The 18,151-nt window shown below is 45.1% G+C and overlaps 1 protein-coding gene across 1 annotated transcript in view; it reads left to right on the forward strand.

The window, feature by feature from the left end:
* FANCM (FA complementation group M) overlaps nucleotides 1-18,151 on the forward strand; it is a 59,608-nt gene that overhangs the window by 21,301 nt on the left and 20,156 nt on the right. Inside the window, exons 5-11 of the mRNA XM_081195438.1 lie at nucleotides 9,312-9,440; nucleotides 10,972-11,104; nucleotides 12,564-12,668; nucleotides 13,777-13,875; nucleotides 14,425-14,609; nucleotides 15,712-15,918; nucleotides 17,313-17,550. Coding sequence (XP_081051564.1) covers nucleotides 9,312-9,440; nucleotides 10,972-11,104; nucleotides 12,564-12,668; nucleotides 13,777-13,875; nucleotides 14,425-14,609; nucleotides 15,712-15,918; nucleotides 17,313-17,550 — 1,096 coding nt within the window. The remainder of the gene's footprint in view (nucleotides 1-9,311; nucleotides 9,441-10,971; nucleotides 11,105-12,563; nucleotides 12,669-13,776; nucleotides 13,876-14,424; nucleotides 14,610-15,711; nucleotides 15,919-17,312; nucleotides 17,551-18,151) is intronic.

Below are 18,151 nucleotides of genomic sequence, written 5' to 3' on the forward strand. Positions count from 1 at the left end.
ACCCAAGTATGGCACCTTGAGCTCCTTGGAGGAAAAAGCGAGATAGAAATGAAATAAAAATAAATAAATAAAGAAATAATAAAGGCAATGAAAGGAAGCAGGGGTGTGTGTGCTCAGAGTACTTCTTATCCCCCATTTCCTGCTGGCTGCCTTGCTTTCTGCTTTGCTTTGCTTCTCCCTAGGTGGAGTAGAGGGCATTCCTTTGACAGAAGGAAGCTCCTCTGTTATTTTTGAAAACCTCCCTTTGTTTGTGGGGTCGTAGGAGGCAATGGACTGACTGGCTGGAGCCTCTGGCCCTGTCCCTGTCCAGGATTAAAGACGATGGTTGGTGATGGTCCTTCGCAAAGTTGCCCTTCAAATGCAAATAATTTGAGGCAGAGTGGTGTAGTGATTAGAGTGGTTAGGCCTAGCAGATTAGGGTGCACATCCCCACTCAGCCAAGATAGGCATTTTTCTAGGGAAGTGGATCTGACAGTTCCTTCATTTCCCTCCAAAGCAGAGATGCTTGTTGTTGTTGTTGTTGTTGTTGTTGTTGTTGTTGTTGTTGTTGTTGTTGTTGTTGTTGTTGTTGTTGTAATTTATATACCGCCCTATACCCAGAGGTCTCAGGGCGAACAGAATATTGGGTTTCTGAGTGTGATGCTTTATAGGAAAGTGGTACTTAGCAGCTCTTCCCTCTTTGTTCCCCTCTGCACAAACTCTGGAAAGAGAAAGCCAGGCAAGTTGGAGGGAGCAGAAACAAAAATATTCCATGTTGCCATATCAGACAAGTAGATCCTCAGTCTGTTTTGCAATGTGTCAACATGTGTGTGCTGCTCTGAAATTGACATGGCATCCTGCCATCTTGACTCATCAACATAGTGGAGGAGGCTGCTGGCATTTGGAGGCTGCCAAGCTGAACTTGATCACACAGGGAGCTGACTCAGTTATCTGCACTGTGCAACTGGACTTCATCTCAGCCTCAGCTTCCAGGGAGGGGAAAAAGGAGGATGCTTGACAGTTTGAAGGTGTAAAAGGATGTAACCAGTGTTGACTTGCCCTGTTTTTCCTTGTGTGGCTGCCATGGAAGAAAGGACATCCTTTAGCCTGAGGGCACCATCATTCATCTGTTACCGTGACTGCAAGTTGGAGTCATACTCATAATTCCCCCAGTTCTGCGTGCTCAACCTTTTCAGTCAAAAACCATCAACTGGTTGGTTGTAAATGAACAAATATATTCATAGCTGGTACAGTGGTACCTCAGGTTACAGACGCTTCAGGTTACAGACTCCACTAGCCCAGAAATAGTACCTTGGGTTACGAACTTTACCTCAGGATGAGAACAGAAATCGTGCACCAGTGGTGTGGCGGCAGCAGGAGGCCCCATTAGCCAAAGTGGTGCTGCTTCAGGTTAAGAACAGTTTCAGGTTAAGAACGGACCTCCAGAACGAATTAAGTTCTTAACCTGAGGTACCACTCATGGAACTTTGGAGTGTCAGGCATAGCCCTATTGGCTTTAGCCCAAACGTAGCAGAGTTTTCCTGCACAGCGAGGAAGCTAGTTGCGGCAGTAATGACTAGTCAGCTAGACTCAGAATAACTATTTACAGGATTTATTAAAAGGAAAAATAAAACCAGCAGAGTTTCTGCATACAAATAAAAGCAAAATAAATCCTCTCTTTCTCTCTCTCACAAAACCATACACAGCACTTCTACTCCTAACACACCTCACACCAAACTGTGCTAGCAATCCCTAGATAACAGAGTTGAGTGCTGCTCGTTAACCAATCAGAGTGAGTAGTTTCTAGGTCAAGCAGACCTGGGCTTTCTGCCAAGAGTAAATTGCCACCAGCTGGAGTTAATTGGTGAAGCTAGAATCTGCAAGTTTCCCACGAGAACCAATTAACAGAAACTGAAACCGAAACTGAACACCCCCTCACAGATTCTGCTGAACAATTAACACCAAATACACCTATGTAGAAGATCATTTTTCCAGCAAACCTAAACCCTTGCACATTCGCTTGTTCTTTACCTTTGCCAATGGTTTAGTTAACACATCTGCTACATTTTCTTCACTTGACACATAAGTACAGGTGATTACATTGTCTTGTACACAGCAACGTACATTTTGGTATTTTACAGAGATATGTTTTGAACGCGATTTGAAGCCCTCTGTTTTACTTAAGGTTATACAAGCTTGATTATCAATGTAAACTTGTACCGGTTCTCCACAATTTACATTTAAATCTGCCAACAAATGCTTGAAATAAATCACCTCGTTGCACAATTCACTCAATGCGGCGTACTCTGATTCCGTTGATGACACACTTACAACGTCTTGCTTGCGTGACCGCCAGCTGATTAAAGCTCCACCGACCATTATGACTAGTCCTGTGACAGATTTTCTATCTGGCAAATTTCCCCAGTCACTATCACAGTAGCAACTCAACATTTCATCCTCGGAAGAATTTAATTGTAACATATAGCCAATTGTCTGTTTGAGATACCTCAGAACTTGTTTTACCCCTTTCCAGGCATTTAGTGTGGGTTTTGAGACCAATCTACTTAATATGCCTACTGCATAGCTAATATCAGGTCTGGACCACTGTGCTATATACAACAAACTTCCAATTACAGAGTGATATACATCAGGATGTTCAAATTCAGGACTCTCATCTATATGAAGTGTTTTTATGAAACCTGGATCCATAGGCACCGCTGCCCCTTTGCAATCCTGCATCCTGTATGTAGTCAGTAGTTGTTTAACTTTGTTCTGCTGACTAATTAGGCAGCTGCCATCTTGGGCCCAGCACACTTCCAACCCTAGATATGTCCTAACCGGGCCTAAGTCTTTCACTTTGAACTTACTGGACAATTGCTTGGCAAACCTTTTAGTTTGTTTATCTGTTTTACAGGCATACAATACATCATCTACATAAATCAGACAAAACTCTTGATCACTGCCTGTACCACGTACATAAACACAATTGTCAGCTGTACTCTGCTTGAAACCAAATGACACTAAGGCCTCATGGAAACATTTGTTCCAAGATCTTGCAGCCTGTTTGAGACCGTATAGAGCTTTGTTTAATTTCAACACTCTATTGGAACCTGTCTCATAACCAGGCGGTTCGGCTAGATACAGGTCTTCTGATATTGATGCATGTAAATATGCAGTCTGAATATCAAAATGGTTTAACAGGAGTTTTCTCTTTGCTCCAAGCGTTAGAATCAGCCTTACACTGTCCCCCTTGGCAGTAGGGGAAAAAGTCTCGTCATAATCTTTTCCAGGCCTCTGAGAGTATCCTTGAGCAACTAATCGAGCTTTGTATTTGTACTCTCCTGTCACCAGAGGTTTAAGTTTGTACACCCACCTGCAGCCTACAATCTTTGCCCCCTCAGGCGCTGCTACTGGTGTAAAAACCTTGTGCTCATTCAGAGAGGACATCTCTTCCTCCATTGCCTGTTTCCAGAGCTCTGCCTCCTCTTTTGGTAACTTTAACACTTCCTGAAAACTCTTGGGTTCTGCACTTACACTAAACACATTTGCAGTATCAGGAGAAAAACGCACCGGAGGCACTCCTTTGTTTTGTCTTTTAGATCTTCTGGGAGAAAATTTTTCTTCTGACCCACTTTCCTCCTCAGAACTACGACCTCTCTTCTGTTGCTTAGCAACTGGTCTCTGGCTAACTCCACTTTCTTGAGAGCTCTTATCTGAACTTTCCTCCCCCTCAGACTCTGACTCTCTGTGTCTACCTTCAGAGTCATGAAGCTCCTGGGAAGGTTCAAACCAAACCTCAGTATTGGCATGTAGTCTCTCCCAGCCACTATGTTCACAAAAACTGGCATTCCTGGAGATCACAATGCCATTCGTCCCTTCAGCAAAGCGGAAACCTTTTCCCAGCTCCTGGTAACCCACAAACACTAACTGTTTGGTCTTAGGATCTCCCTTCTTCCTCATTTGTTTTGGAATTAATACCCAGGCTTTTGATCCAAACACATGCAAATGGTCAATTTTAGGTTTTTTCTGAAACAATTTAAAGTACGGGGTTGTACCTATTGTTTGATGGAAAAGCCTATTTTGGAGATAACACGCGGTGAGCATGCTCTCCCCCCAATAAGACATGGGCAAATCAGCATCATCAAGCATGGCAAACATCATATCTTGTAAAGATCTGTTTTTTCGCTCTGCAACGCCATTCTCCTCTGGGGAAAAAACGTTCGTTTTTCTATGCCCAATGCCACGCTTTTGTAACCAATCTTTAAAGGCATTTGACATAAATTCGCCACCTCTGTCTGTCTGAATCCTTTTGAGTTTAATGGACAGAAATCTTTCCACAGATGCCACCCAGCCTTTAAACTTAGTGAACACGTCACCCTTATTCTTCATGGGAAAAACCCAAGAATAACGCGTGGCGTCATCCACAATTGTTAGTGAAAAACGCGATCCACCCCTGCTTACAGCAAATGGACCAATTACGTCCATGTGAACCAGCTGTAGCGGTGACTCACTAACTCTGACACTTCTGGGGTAAGAGACTCTGTGGGTTTTAACCTTTTTACAAACATTACAATCAAGGTACTTGTTACAACTCTTTAAATTACCCCCATCAGCCAATTCAGACATTTTTAGTACACTTTTCCAGCAAGCATGCCCCATTTTCCTATGCAATAAGTGCACACAGTTGTCATGTATAGCTTTGTTAGCAGGCTGAGATTTACTGACTACTGCTGCAACTTGAGATCCTGCTTTAAGCCAAAACAAGCCTCCCTCTGACTTAGCAGTGCCTAAAATCTCACCAGCCTTCTTAATAATGCAACTGTCTCCTTCAAAATGCACTTTAAACCCAGCTTTTAGCAAACAATCTACAGACATCAGATTGCTCCTTAATGACGGCACACAAAGTACATTTTGCAGGCATTCACGAAGACAAGGAACATAAACTGCACCCCCCGAAATCACTTCGGAAGTACTTCCGTCTGCTAGAGCCACCTGGCTGCGCTGTGCTGAGTTCTTGGAAACAAACAATTCATCTGAATTTACAATGTGGCGAGACGCTCCCGAATCGACCACCCAGACCGCTTGTTTCTCATCAGCAATCTTGACCTCGCCAGTCACCAGCTGAGCCGACTGTTTTCGTTTGAAGAATTTCTTTTTACGCTGCTGCTGCTGCTGCTGATCTCGTCTCTGCTCTTGCACCGGCAACTGAGACTTGACCAACTCCGGACATTGTCGTTTTAGATGCGCTGAAGACCCACATCGGAAACAACGCCTAACAGCAAACGCTGACTCCTCACCGGTACGCTGCTCTTGCTTCACCTCTGGCACGGCATGAGAACTCCTTCCAAACCGCCCACCTGTAGAAGCCTCTGCAGCCAACGACCTTTCTTGCCTCTTCTGCCATTCTTCAATCAAACGCCCAGTAACGTAACTGACTGATAAATCACGCTCCTGCATGCCTTCTAAAGACAAAACTAAATTATCCCAGCTTTCCGGGAGAGAACTCAAAATAATAGCCACCTTCTCCTGCTGGTCTAGTGCACAGTCTCTTTCCTGTAGCGCAGTAAACTTTAACTGTAAACTGTGTAGGTGTTCCTGCATTGTAACCCCAGGCTGTAACATTGCCTTGTACAATGCCTTGCGAATGAACAGCTTGGAAACCGCTGTCTCACGCACATGGAGTTCTTTAAGTGCTTGCCACACACCTCTAGCTGTCTTGATTCCCCTCACATACGGCAACTGGGAATCTTCCAGCCCCAAGACAATTGTGGCCCTTGCTCTTTGGTCTTTATCGAGGTCTTCATCATCAGGCTTCGTAGGAAACTTACTCACCACTTGCCAGAGACGATCCCTCTGCAGCACTGCCTGCATGCGTTCCGACCACAGCAAGTAATTGGAGTCATTCAGACGCTCAAAAGCCATCTGACCTGGTTGTGAGGCCATCTTGAGAGCGATGTCCCTGGAACCCGGAACCAGCTACTCACGACCACCGAGAGAGAAAACAGGAACCACAGCACCCAGCACTCACACGCTGCAGCTGTTGTCCTTCTGTCCGCTGCGTCACCAGCTCACCACGGTCAGGAACCAGCCAGAGAACAACAACTTCTGGAACTACTGGAACCAACACCGTTGATGCTGACACCACCACAACTCAGGCTGGCAGCACAATGCCCATAACCTCATGGAACTTTGAAGTGTCAGGCATAGCCCTATTGGCTTTAGCCCAAACGTAGCAGAGTTTTCCTGCACAGCGAGGAAGCTAGTTGCGGCAGTAATGACTAGTCAGCTAGACTCAGAATAACTATTTACAGGATTTATTAAAAGGAAAAATAAAACCAGCAGAGTTTCTGCATACAAATAAAAGCAAAATAAATCCTCTCTTTCTCTCTCTCACAAAACCATACACAGCACTTCTACTCCTAACACACCTCACACCAAACTGTGCTAGCAATCCCTAGATAACAGAGTTGAGTGCTGCTCGTTAACCAATCAGAGTGAGTAGTTTCTAGGTCAAGCAGACCTGGGCTTTCTGCCAAGAGTAAATTGCCACCAGCTGGAGTTAATTGGTGAAGCTAGAATCTGCAAGTTTCCCACGAGAACCAATTAACAGAAACTGAAACCGAAACTGAACAACCACTGTACCTGAATAGCTGTTTTTAGAATAGTAATTCAATAGTACAGGGAACTTGGCCTTGAATAAGTCCTGCACAAAGCCCATTTTTAATCACGAGTCTCCTGTATCAATCATGTGCAATTATGTGAAGAAGGTAGTGCTGGGCAAGCATGCTGCATCCATTTCCCAGCCTCCATTCCATAAAAAAGGTTTGTAAAATGCAGGCAGAATCCTGTCCTTAGACTGATTTTATGGTGCTCTGGGGGGGGGCTGATTCAAGTTGTAGCCCAAAATATTTGAAGATGGCTATCATATCTCCTCTCAGTCTCCCCTCTTCCAGACTAAACATTCCCAGCTCCTTCAAGTGCTCCTCATAAGGCTTAGATTCCAGAACCTTGATCATCTTGGTCAGCCTCTTCTGCACACCTTCCAGCTTGTCAACATCCTCCTTAAATTGGACACAGTATTCCAGATGTGGTCTGACTAAGGCAGAATAGAGTGGTACTATTACTTCCCTTGGTCTGGACACTATACAGTACTTCTGTTGATTCAACCTAGAATAGCATTAGCTTTTTCTTATTGCTGCTGCATCACACGGTTGACTCATGTTAAGCTTGTGGTCCACCAAGACCCCTAGATCCTTTTCACATGTACTGCTAGTAGATTGGCACGATGATGTTCAATTTCCAACCAGCTGACGTTTGAGCTGTATCATTTATGTAGGTGTAGAACTTAGCCAGAATGGGTTGCCACCAGTCCACATGTGTCTTAAATAGTTCTGGCAGCATCATATCCTCACCATGGTTTTATTGTATGTCTGAGCCCGCTGTTTTTTATGGTTATTGTTGTTGTTTTTCTTTTTTCTTTTTCTCCTTCTGAATGATGCCATGGCCTATGGCTAGTGCAATAAAAAGTTGAATTGGAATTGGAGTTAGCCAAGATGGCAATCTGAGACCCTTTGCTACAGTCAATGTACTGCTAGTAAGCCGGGTATCCCCCATCTTATATTTGTGCATCTGGTTCTTCCTGCCTGAGTGCAGAACCTGACATTTGTCCCTATTGAAATTCATGTTGTTGGCTTGTGCCCAGTTCTCCAATCTGTTAAGGCCATTTTGAATCCTTATTCAGTCTTCTGTAGCATTAGCTACCCTTCCCAGTTTGGTGTCATCTGCAGATTTGATGAGCATCCTCTCAATTCCTTCATCCAAGTCATTTATAAAGACGTTGAACAACAACAAGCCCAGGACAGAGAACCCTTCGACACCCCACTTGCCACTTTTCCCCAAGATGACAAGGAACCATTCATGAGTCCTCTTTGGGTTTGGTCAGTCAACCAGCTACAAATCCACCTAACAGTCACCTCGTTCAACCCACATTTTACCAGCTTCCTCACGAGAATATCATGGGGGACTTTGTCAAAAGCCTTACTGAAATCAAGATAAAAATAAAAAAAATTCCTTCTAGTAGCACCTTAAAGACCAACTAAGTTAGTTCTTGGTATGAGCTTTCGTGTGCATGCACACTTCTTCAGATAGTGCATGCACACGAAAGCTCATACCAAGAACTAACTTAGTTGGTCTTTAAGGTGCTACTAGAAGGAATTTTTTTTTATTTTTGACTATGGCAGACCAACATGGCTACCTATCTGTAACTGAAATCAAGATACACTGTGTGTACAGCATTTCCCTGATTCACCAAGTTTGTAATTCCATTAAAAAAAAAGAAATAAATCAATTGGTCTGGCATGATTTATTTTTGAGAAACCCATGCTGGGTCTTAGTAATCACAGCTTCCTTTTCTAAATGCCCACAGGCCAACCGTTGAATTCTAGAACCTTCCCTGGTGTCAGTGTCAAGCTCACCGGTCGGTAGTTACCTGGGTCTTCCTTTCCCCCCCGTTTTGAAGATGGGGACAGGATGTGCCCATCTCCAGTCTGTAGGGACCTCACCTGTTCTCCAAGAATTCTCAAAGATCATAGACAGAGGCTCTGAGATTACATCCGCAAGCTCCTTTAGTACCCTTGGACGCAGCTCATCAGGCCCTGGAGATTTGAATTCATTTAAAGTGGCTAGGTGTTCCCTTACTACCTCTCTTCCTATCTTGGGCTGCAGCTCCCTCCTTACATCATTTATTCTTTCTGTAAAAATACTGAGGAGATTGCCAAAGATAGCGGAGTGAAGATGGCCACTGTGTTGTTTCTAAGTAGGTTATGTTTGTTGAACTCATTAGTTCCAGTCTGAAGCTCCAGGTGACTGGCTCCTGCTGTTTGTTTTAATAATCTGTTTTAGCTTGTTTTGTGAAAGATAACTTGAGCAGACAGTGTTACACGCAGGGTGAATTCTGGCCATATCAATATATTTTACGTAAAACCAGGTCAAGAGATTGAACACAAGAAAATTAAAAGGGTCACCTCAGCATAACACCTTAGAATCAGAGTTTCTTCCTAAGCCATCACATTGTGATTGCATCAATAACCTTATTTAACTGGAATAATAATTGCCTCCCAAAGAAAATGTTTTACAGTCTTACGTTTCATCTAATGTATGCCATTTATGTAAGCTTTTTACATAAATACGCAGCAATATATTTCTGAGGAATGAATCAAGTTTTATTTAAATAGGGCAGAAATAGTGTGGCTTTCCTCTTCTGTACAGGTCCCAGTGTGGCTGTGATTGTGACATGCGTCCAATTTCCTTTGTGTCCTTTGTTTTACTTTTAGGTCCTGGAAACATTTGCCGGCCGACTGATTAGGCTCCAGGTTTTGTCTAAACGTGAAATTCCTGCACTTACTAAGTATCAGATCATTCTAGCACGGGATCAGTTTAGGAAAAACCCTTCACGCACTGTGGTAAATATTACTCTGCAGTATGATATTCTTATCAGAGAATGTTTGGTTCAAGGTAAAAGCAGTGAAGCAGCATCTATCTGAGCACATGGGTCTCTCTTTGCGTTTAATGCACATCTTGAGTGTTTGAAGGGCTTCCTGTGCATTTTCTCAAAAATTAGGCAACCACCTTTCCCAAACACGCCAGCAGCATCCCCACATTATTGGACTGAAAGAAAGTGGCTGACCTAAAATAACCTCCCAGTGGGTTGACTAGACAGACAAGGTTTAAGCCTGGGTATGGTTTTTATGTTCTGAACCGCCCTGTGACCTTTGGATGAAGGGTGATATACAAATTTAATAAATAAAAAAATAAAAAGGATATGATTAATCTGAATGCACAGCTCAGTTGCTTAGCCACTACCCTGTGCCAGCTTGTTTGTACTTCTTACTAATGAATATCCACATTCATTTCCATGCATCCCTGTAAAATAAGGCACTGCAGCGATATACCGCACCATTCTCAGAATTATTCTTAGGGGTCTGTCTAGGAAAGAGGGAGGAAAACGGTGAGGTCTAGAACTCCCTGCTCTCGCTTTTAGAATATGTTTCCAGGGTGCAATAATTAATTCTGAAAACTGGCTTGAGGATCCAAATGATCCACATATTACGTGGATTAAGAGTTTTCTGGGCCATGGATTTTCTCAGAAGTGATTCAGATGCAGGACATTCAGCCGTGCCACTGGTGCAGGGAGGCAGTTTGAAAAGAGTGACGCATGTGTCTTTGGGGGACTTGGCTCCATGGAAGGGCAAAGGGCAGTTGCTCAGTGGCAGTACACACTGTGTTCACCCCCTGGCACCTACAGTTAAAGGTTATTATTCATATATCCCACCTTTGGAGAAGGAAAACTCTGGTCCTAAATCTCTGCTGCCTTGTGGGAGAAGAAAAGGCTCAGGAGTAAACCTTACACAATCCAGGGTGGAGTCCCTAAGCTGGTTGGGTGGCGCCTTGTACACCTCCTTATGACAAGTCCTGCAGCCAAGCTGGTGCCAACGGTATTGCTCTGCTTTCCTTTGGAGCCAAGAAGGGGTCTTGCTGTCTGAGCAGCCCAGGACTTCCAGACACAGTGCCTGGTCGAGTGCCCCAGAGAGGTCACTTTGATGCTGCTTGTGCAGCAGTTTTTCATCACCCCCAGAGGCCTTTTGAGACAGAAGGATGCCAACATACAGATCCCACCTTTCCTCCAAGAAGTTAAAGGTGGCGTACATAGTTCTCCCTTCTCTCCATTTAATCCCCACAACAACCCTGTGAGGTAGGTTATGCTGAGAGCTGGTGATTGCCCAAGGTAACCCAGTGAGCTTCGTGGCTGAGCGGGGTTTTGAACCCTGGTCTCCCAGGTCCTAGCCCATCACCCTTAGCAACACAGCACACTAGCATGGCTAGGAAGAGACTCTTGTTCCTCTACCATATCGTTTGCCTACATTTGGTAGGAAGGGTGATGGTACAAGTCCTTTTGGGTGCAAATCTTTCTCACTGGAACTGATGTCTCCACAGGGAATGCAACAAGGCGCAATAGAAGGAGATTTTGCTCTTTGCATTAGTTTGTATCATGGTTATGAGCTACTGCTGCAAATGGGAATGCGATCCTTATATATCTTCTTATGCGGAATTATGGATGGATCAAAAGGTAAGGGATTCCTTTGCATGTGGAACACCTTCTGTTATCTTCCCAGATCAGCTGAGGGCATTTAGAGAGATGCTCAGACTCGTTTCCCCCCCCCCCCCAAGAAAACTGGAAATTATGTATTTAACATAACCTCTAGAAAAAATTTAAAAGACACAGAGCTTAGTTGCTTTCAGACTCTTAAATCTTCAGTCATTGCGGTTCTATATATGCCATAATAATAAATGTGCATATATACACACACCTACTGGGATAGCTCAGTTGGCAGAGCATGAGACTCTTAACCTTGGGGTCATGGGATTGAGCCCCACATTGGACAAAAGATTCCTGCCTTGCAGGGGGTTGGACCTGATGACCCCTGGCATCCCTTCCAACTCTGCAATTCTGTGATTCTATCTTAATGACAAAAGCATTCCTTTGGGGTCCTCTAAAATGATTTACTGTTGAAGTTTTATTTCTTCAGTGTGAGAGAATTTCCATTTAGACAAATAATACTTTCTTAGATATCAAGGCTGTAATATCTGCTATGTGGAATAAGCATCTCAGAATCAAAATGGCTTTAAAAATAAATTGGTTTGACAGTAGCATGGAAGATCCTAGATTTTAAAATGCACATTCATAATGATTTCAGCTGAGCATAACAGTTCTTATTGTCGGAAGGGGTTTAGCACTTCCACCCTGACGGGCAAATTTCCAGCTGGCTTTGGGTACGGATGGGGCAGACAAGAGAGGAAGTTCCCCCGCTCATCTGTGCAGGAGTGTGGATGCTAATAATTGGTCGAGGTTTAGCTGACTCATCACAAGCATGCAACAATTAATGAAAGTTTCCAATTTTTGTGGAAAATATTTATTCATTAGATTTATACCCTGTGCCATCACCCAAAGGAGCCCAGGGCAGCAAAGGATAATACAATTTAACTTATAGGTAAAGGTAAAGGATCCCTGGACGGTTAAGTCCAGTCAAATTTGACTATGGGGTGCAACGCTCATCTCCTCTTTCAGGCCGAGGGAGCTGGCCTTTGTCCACAGACAGGGTTGGGGTCATTTTGTCATCAGTAGAGGTAAGAGAGCTATAAAGTATGGCCAGAAGGTGGAAGGAAGGAACACATGATGTGTCGGGGCTGGAGAGGAGCCAAGAAAGTCCTTGGGCAAAGTCAAACCAGGTTGCATCTAATTTCTCATAATTGCCGGCTTGTCTGAGGCAGGGGAGTTCCTGTGTTGACTTTTGCCCAGTTCCAGTGACCCAGGTTCTTCTGCAGGTCCTTTTGCAACTTGCATGAAAAGTAATAGACTCTTTGAAGTAGTGTAAAGCCCATTGCAGTTACAATGCATTATTGCTTATTGACTCGCTTGTTGCAGATCATGAAAGCAATTCTAAAAGGGTAGTTTCTGTGTCCAACTTATATAAGTCATGTGTCATTTCCCCCCCAAGATCTTTAAATTGGTTTACCTCTCTCGAAAGGTATGACTCGTGCCAAAAATGAACTTGGGCGTAATGAAGACTTCATGATGTTGTATAGCCAGCTTGAAAACATGTTTGCAGACACAAATGTGACTTCAGCAAATGGTAAGAAAGCAAAGCTAGACTGGCATTTTTCTTCTTAGTAATAAAACACCACACTGGGCCTTGCTCATTTTTGCCAACGGACACTTTGTTGCTGGCATCCTTATGTCCCGGGAGAGTGGAGTGTACCTTCTGGGGTGAGGTCAAACCTCTACACCAAAGTGACCTCTCCGGGGTGCAAGCCTGGGCAGTGGGTCTGGAGGTCCTGGGCTGCCCAGACAACAAGACCCCCCTCTTGGCTTTGCTGACGTAGTCTAAAGGAAAACAGAGCAAGATGTTTGGCACCAGCTTGGCTGCAGGAGTTGTTGGAAGGAGGCGTGGAGGTGCCATCCAGCCGGCTTAGGGTCTCCACTCTGGATTTGTGTAGGATTCACTCCTTAGCCTTTTCTTCTCTCAAATATGTGCCACAAAGCAGCAGAGGTTTAGGATCAGAATTTTCATTCTTGCAGACAGGCTCCATTCCCAGGTGGATGAGCCCCATCTGCCCCTCACTTCCCTGTACAGCATGTGCAGAATCTTCCTTCTTGACTATTGGACCCCTCTTGGTCTTGTCCGCTCAGTCCCCCAGAGCCTGTCTTCACAGGCAAGGGAAGTTCCTAACTCACCGAGGGCTGAGTGCAGGGTGGGCAACCAAAGGTAGACAAACTATCCCAGAAGGAGCATGATTTGTCTGCCACCAGAGTTACTGCCCCTCCTCTAAGACCTTGTACACCCCGACTGACAGAGGTATAAAGACTATTAAATTCAGAAGGAAGCTGTCTTGCTTGTGCAAACAGTAACATTGAGTTGGCAGGAGAATGGTTAATTACCTTCAGGTTTTAAAAGGTGTTTTGCTTCTGCTAGAATTTGAAGCCTCTGTGATGATTTAGTTTTAGACAAATTCATTTTATCTATTATAAATGTTCTTTGCTTTTGACCTTTTTAAAGTTGAATAAAAATGAATCCCTAAATATATGGTTTAATTTGAACAATTTCATTGTTTGTTAACAGTGTGTTAGACCATAGTAATAGTCATAACAACAGTCTGATTGTAATTGTTTCAAAGGGTTCCTATTAAAGATAAAGCTGCCTAGAAATTACAGATTTAAAACAAAAACCTTTGGCCTTACAGGAGATGGAAACAGGAAGCCATTCATCTACAGTCACCCAAAGTTAAAGAAATTAGAAGATGTTGTAGTAGAACATTTCAGATCTTGGAAGGAGCGTGGAGGTACATTTCGGATGTAATTCAAATGCTAATCCATAGTATGTGTCAATTTACACCCTAACTTTTTCTGTTTCTGACTTGTATTAGGAAATATGTATTCTGTGCTTTTGTCACTACCAATTATCTGTTGAGTTTTCTCCTCGACTTTCTTCGGTGTAAATTTACATTCTGATTGCCAGAGTTTATGGCCTTTTCCCAAAACAACAACAAAGCCTCATTCCCTAGCCTTTATAATCATTTGACTTCATTAGCCCCTTACGAAATGTGGTTACCCAACTGACCATCGCTGCACCCACTGATAATGCCTGCTTTTGTTTTCAAAAATGTAGAGTTGAATTTGAGGAGGAAATATTGTGGCCTCCTATTCTGCTGCAAGGAGATGCATGAATAATGCACTCAGTGAACCAGATAAATTCCAGGGTGTATGATATAGTAAAGAGGCTGCTGAAGGCCTTCTCAGTTTAAGCCACTATCTCCTTGGTAACGCGTTGGAGCTGGGACTGTGCATTTGCTGATATGGGGGTCTCCCTCTCTTTCTCCTGCACCCAATAGGTCAAAGGGCACCTGACGGCCAGCCTGGGGAGACCAGAGTCATGATCTTCTCCTCCTTCCGCGACAGTGTGCAGGAAATTGCAGAAATGCTGAGCCAGCACCACCCGGAGGTGAGGGTCATGACCTTTGTGGGCCACTCCACCGGCAAGAGCACCAAGGGCTTTACGCAGAAGGAGCAGCTTGAGGTAAGGAGGGGCCGGGGGCTGGCGGGGAGCCCAGCGTGGCAAAGTCATGCTGCGCACGTCTTTCTTGTTGTCATCAGCGAGCTGTTGTTGCAAGGAGAGCTCCGGTGCCAAGAAAGCGCTCTTTGCAAGACAGTGGTGCCCATTTAGAACTTGGCTGCTCTGAACTCATGATGGTCCATACCTTCTGCTCGTTTAGCATGTGCTTAAGTCTCTTGATATTTATAGAATTAATGGGCGTGCAACCCCACTGCTCACAGTTGCAAGCGCATGATCACGGTCCGGCTGCAGAACTGCCACTGTTGCACAAGCCCAGAGTAATCCTGCCTCTTTCAAATGATGCACTGTGATTCCCATAAGGCTCTTATGCTCAGTACCTAAATCTGGATGAACCAAGTGGCAGAAGTCTATAGAAACAAAATTACTGTTTGGTATCAAGGTACATTTGGATTGTGTCGGCTGCTGCAGCTGCTGCTACCACTACTATTTGGTAGTGACTTGCCCATAAAAATGATGTAGTGGCTTACAAAGACATATGGCAGGGGTCGGCAAGGTTTACCTTGGCTGGGCCGGTTCACTACAGCAGAGATCCCTCCGTGGGCCGGAGTGTGCGTGAGCGCACGACCCGTGATTTCCGGCGTCTGCGCAGACGTGATTTTCAGCGTCTGCGCATATGCAGATGCTATTTCTGGCGCCACAAAAGCGAGTCCCCACACTGTGCTGGTTTAGCGCAGCGTTCGGGGAATTGCCAAGCGGGCGGCTCGTGGGCCGGTTAAGCAACCCCCCTGGGCTGCTTGTGGCCCATGGGCCTTAGGTTGCCGACCCCTGACATATGGTGTAGCTATTGATCATAGAATCCTAGAATTGTAGAGTTGGAAGGGACCCTGCAAGCTTCTCCCCCCCCCGCACACACCTTTACATATCCTGCTTTTCCTCTGTTGTGGAACTCAAGGGACTCAATATGTGATTCCTAGGGGAGTCACTCCTTTAGGCACCAGCCAGACTCAGGCCTTCTTAGCTCCAGTAAGATGTGACCGCAGGAAGCCAGAGGTGATTGACAGGTTCTCTGCAAAGCAAATGCTCATGTGTTTCCATCCTCCTTTAGGTCGTGAAACGTTTCCGTGAGGGTGGCTACAACACTTTAGTCTCCACGTGTGTGGGCGAAGAAGGCTTGGATATTGGAGAAGTTGACCTCATCGTTTGTTTCGATGCTCAGAAAAGTCCAATTCGGCTTGTGCAACGAATGGGCCGAACCGGGCGCAAGCGGCAAGGGCGGATTGTGGTCATCCTTTCTGAAGGACGCGAAGAGCGAGTAAGACATAGAGCCAATAGGAGCCCATTCTGCAGCCAACTCATTGCATTCCTCAACATAACCCACTTTTTTTAATTGCTTTTCCAAATTTCCCAAAGACGGGAGCCCAAATCCTAAGACTTACTGTGCCTGAAAGTAAGTCCTTTGAGTAAGATGAACCAGTGGCCCAGCGCAGCATGGCTTGGCAGGACAGGTCTGCTGTGGCAAACATTTAGGATCCTCGTGCCCAGATGTTCTGTGTCTCCATCTCCCACAAAGCCAGCAACAAGGAGGGCATAGCTTTATCTGAGAACATGGACTAGTGTGTTTGTAATATTAAACTATGGTTTAGTGTTCCATGGATGAGCATTAGTAGCCCCAAGCAAAGCTCTGGGCTTGCAGGATCCCCTTTCCTCCTCTTTTCCTTCTGGTGGCCATGGCAGGAGTAGACCTTCTGCCAATGATTCTTGGGTTACTGTTGCATGTGAACTAGGAATCCTGGTTTTAAACATACAAGGGTTAGTTAAACAATCCAGCAGCTGTGGGCTGTAGAAACGCTGCTTATTTTTGCTTTCTCTTTCCTGTCTCCACTGGTTTACTGGATCCAGGGTATGTCCTCCTGGTGAGTGGGCAGGCAGAAATAATGAGAGCCTCCAGGGACGCCTCACAGAGGGGTTCCGAGGAAGTTACCAATTAACCTGATCTCATGTAATCACATGATAGCAGTTGGTCCAGAGCATGGGCAGGTAAACCAAGGCCCGGGGGCTGAATCCGGCCCAATCACCTTCTCAATCTGGCCTGTGGACGGTCCAGGAATCAGCATGTTTTTACATAAGTAGAATGTGTCCTTTTATTTAAAATGCATTTCTGGGTTATTTGTGGGGCCTGCCTGGTTTTTTTACATGAGTAGAATGTGTGCTTTTGTTTAAAATGCATCTCTAGGTTATTTGTGGGGCATAAGAGTCCGGCCCCCCACAAGGTCTGAGGGACAGTGGACCAGCCCCCTGCTGAAAATGTTTGCTGACCCCTGGTCCAGAGTGCTACTGGCCCAGAAAGGATTGGCACTTGACCCAAGTGTACAAAAGTCTGCAAGCCTAAGAAGATAAGAAGAGCTCTGCAGGATCAGGCCAGTGGCCCATCTAGTCCAGCATCCTGTTCTCACAGCGGCCAACCAGATGCCCATTGTGGGAAACCCACAGGCAGCATTCGAGCTCAGGAGAATCACCGTCCCCTCCTGTGTTTTCAGCAACTTGTTTTCAAGCTTGCTTTAGCTGCAGGTCTGTCCATCCTTACTTGGGAGTCTGTCCTGCTGAATGCAGTGGGGTGTACTTTCAGGCAAGCATGCATAGGATTGGAAATTGCAACCCCCCCCACACACAAACAAAAAACCACCAAAATTCTTCTTTGTTTTGCAGACATACAATCAAAGCCAGTTAAACAGAAGAAGCCTCCTCAAAGCTATTTCTGAAAACAAAGGGCTCCACTTATACCAGCACAGCCCACGGATGATTCCAGAAGGCATCGACCCGAAGATGCACAGGATGCCAATTACGCCTGCGGAGCGTGAGCCAAGCCCCTCCAAGCCCACCTCAAAAGGGAGGAGAGACCACGCTCTGCTGCTGCAAAAGTGGCTTCCCTATCCCACTGGGGCAGGTAAGATGTGCAGAATGTTTTCTCCTCCTCTTGGGGTATTACTGTTATTTAAAGGCTGCTTTTTAGGGCCATGCACTCACAAACTGGCATACAGGAAAAGGGATGGCAAAATAGATACAGCTGATTCCATACACACCTTAAGGGTCAACAGATTAATGCAAGGAAGCTGCTCTGTCCCACCAAGCAGCACAAAAGAGAAAAGTTTTCAAGGCTTCCTTGAGTGCTTCTACTGTAGTGATGAGGCATCAACCAACCAGAAGGGAGTTCAGAGCTCTGGGCCCCCACTGAGGAAGCCCTGCACAAAGATCTCACTGGCACGTCCCCCGAGGCGGACCTTAACGGGATGGGGAGGGTCATGGGCGTGGAAGTGGCCCTGCTCCACCAACTATATACGGATATGTGAGGGCCTTTGGAAAAGCATTATTGCACCCTGGCTTAGTTGTTGGAGGGGTATCAGTAGCGATTAAATCCAGACCTGTTCCAGGTGAGAGGCACTTTTGCTGCTTTCCCATGTGTGTTGTCCAGCATCTAGATTAGAAGGAAACATAGACATACCACTTGTTTGAACACAAAATTCCTCATTCACCCTCCTTCGTGAGGG

Source organism: Podarcis bocagei (genome assembly GCF_964188305.1).
Source record: "Podarcis bocagei genome assembly, chromosome: 1".
NCBI classification, from domain to species: domain Eukaryota; kingdom Metazoa; phylum Chordata; class Lepidosauria; order Squamata; family Lacertidae; genus Podarcis; species Podarcis bocagei.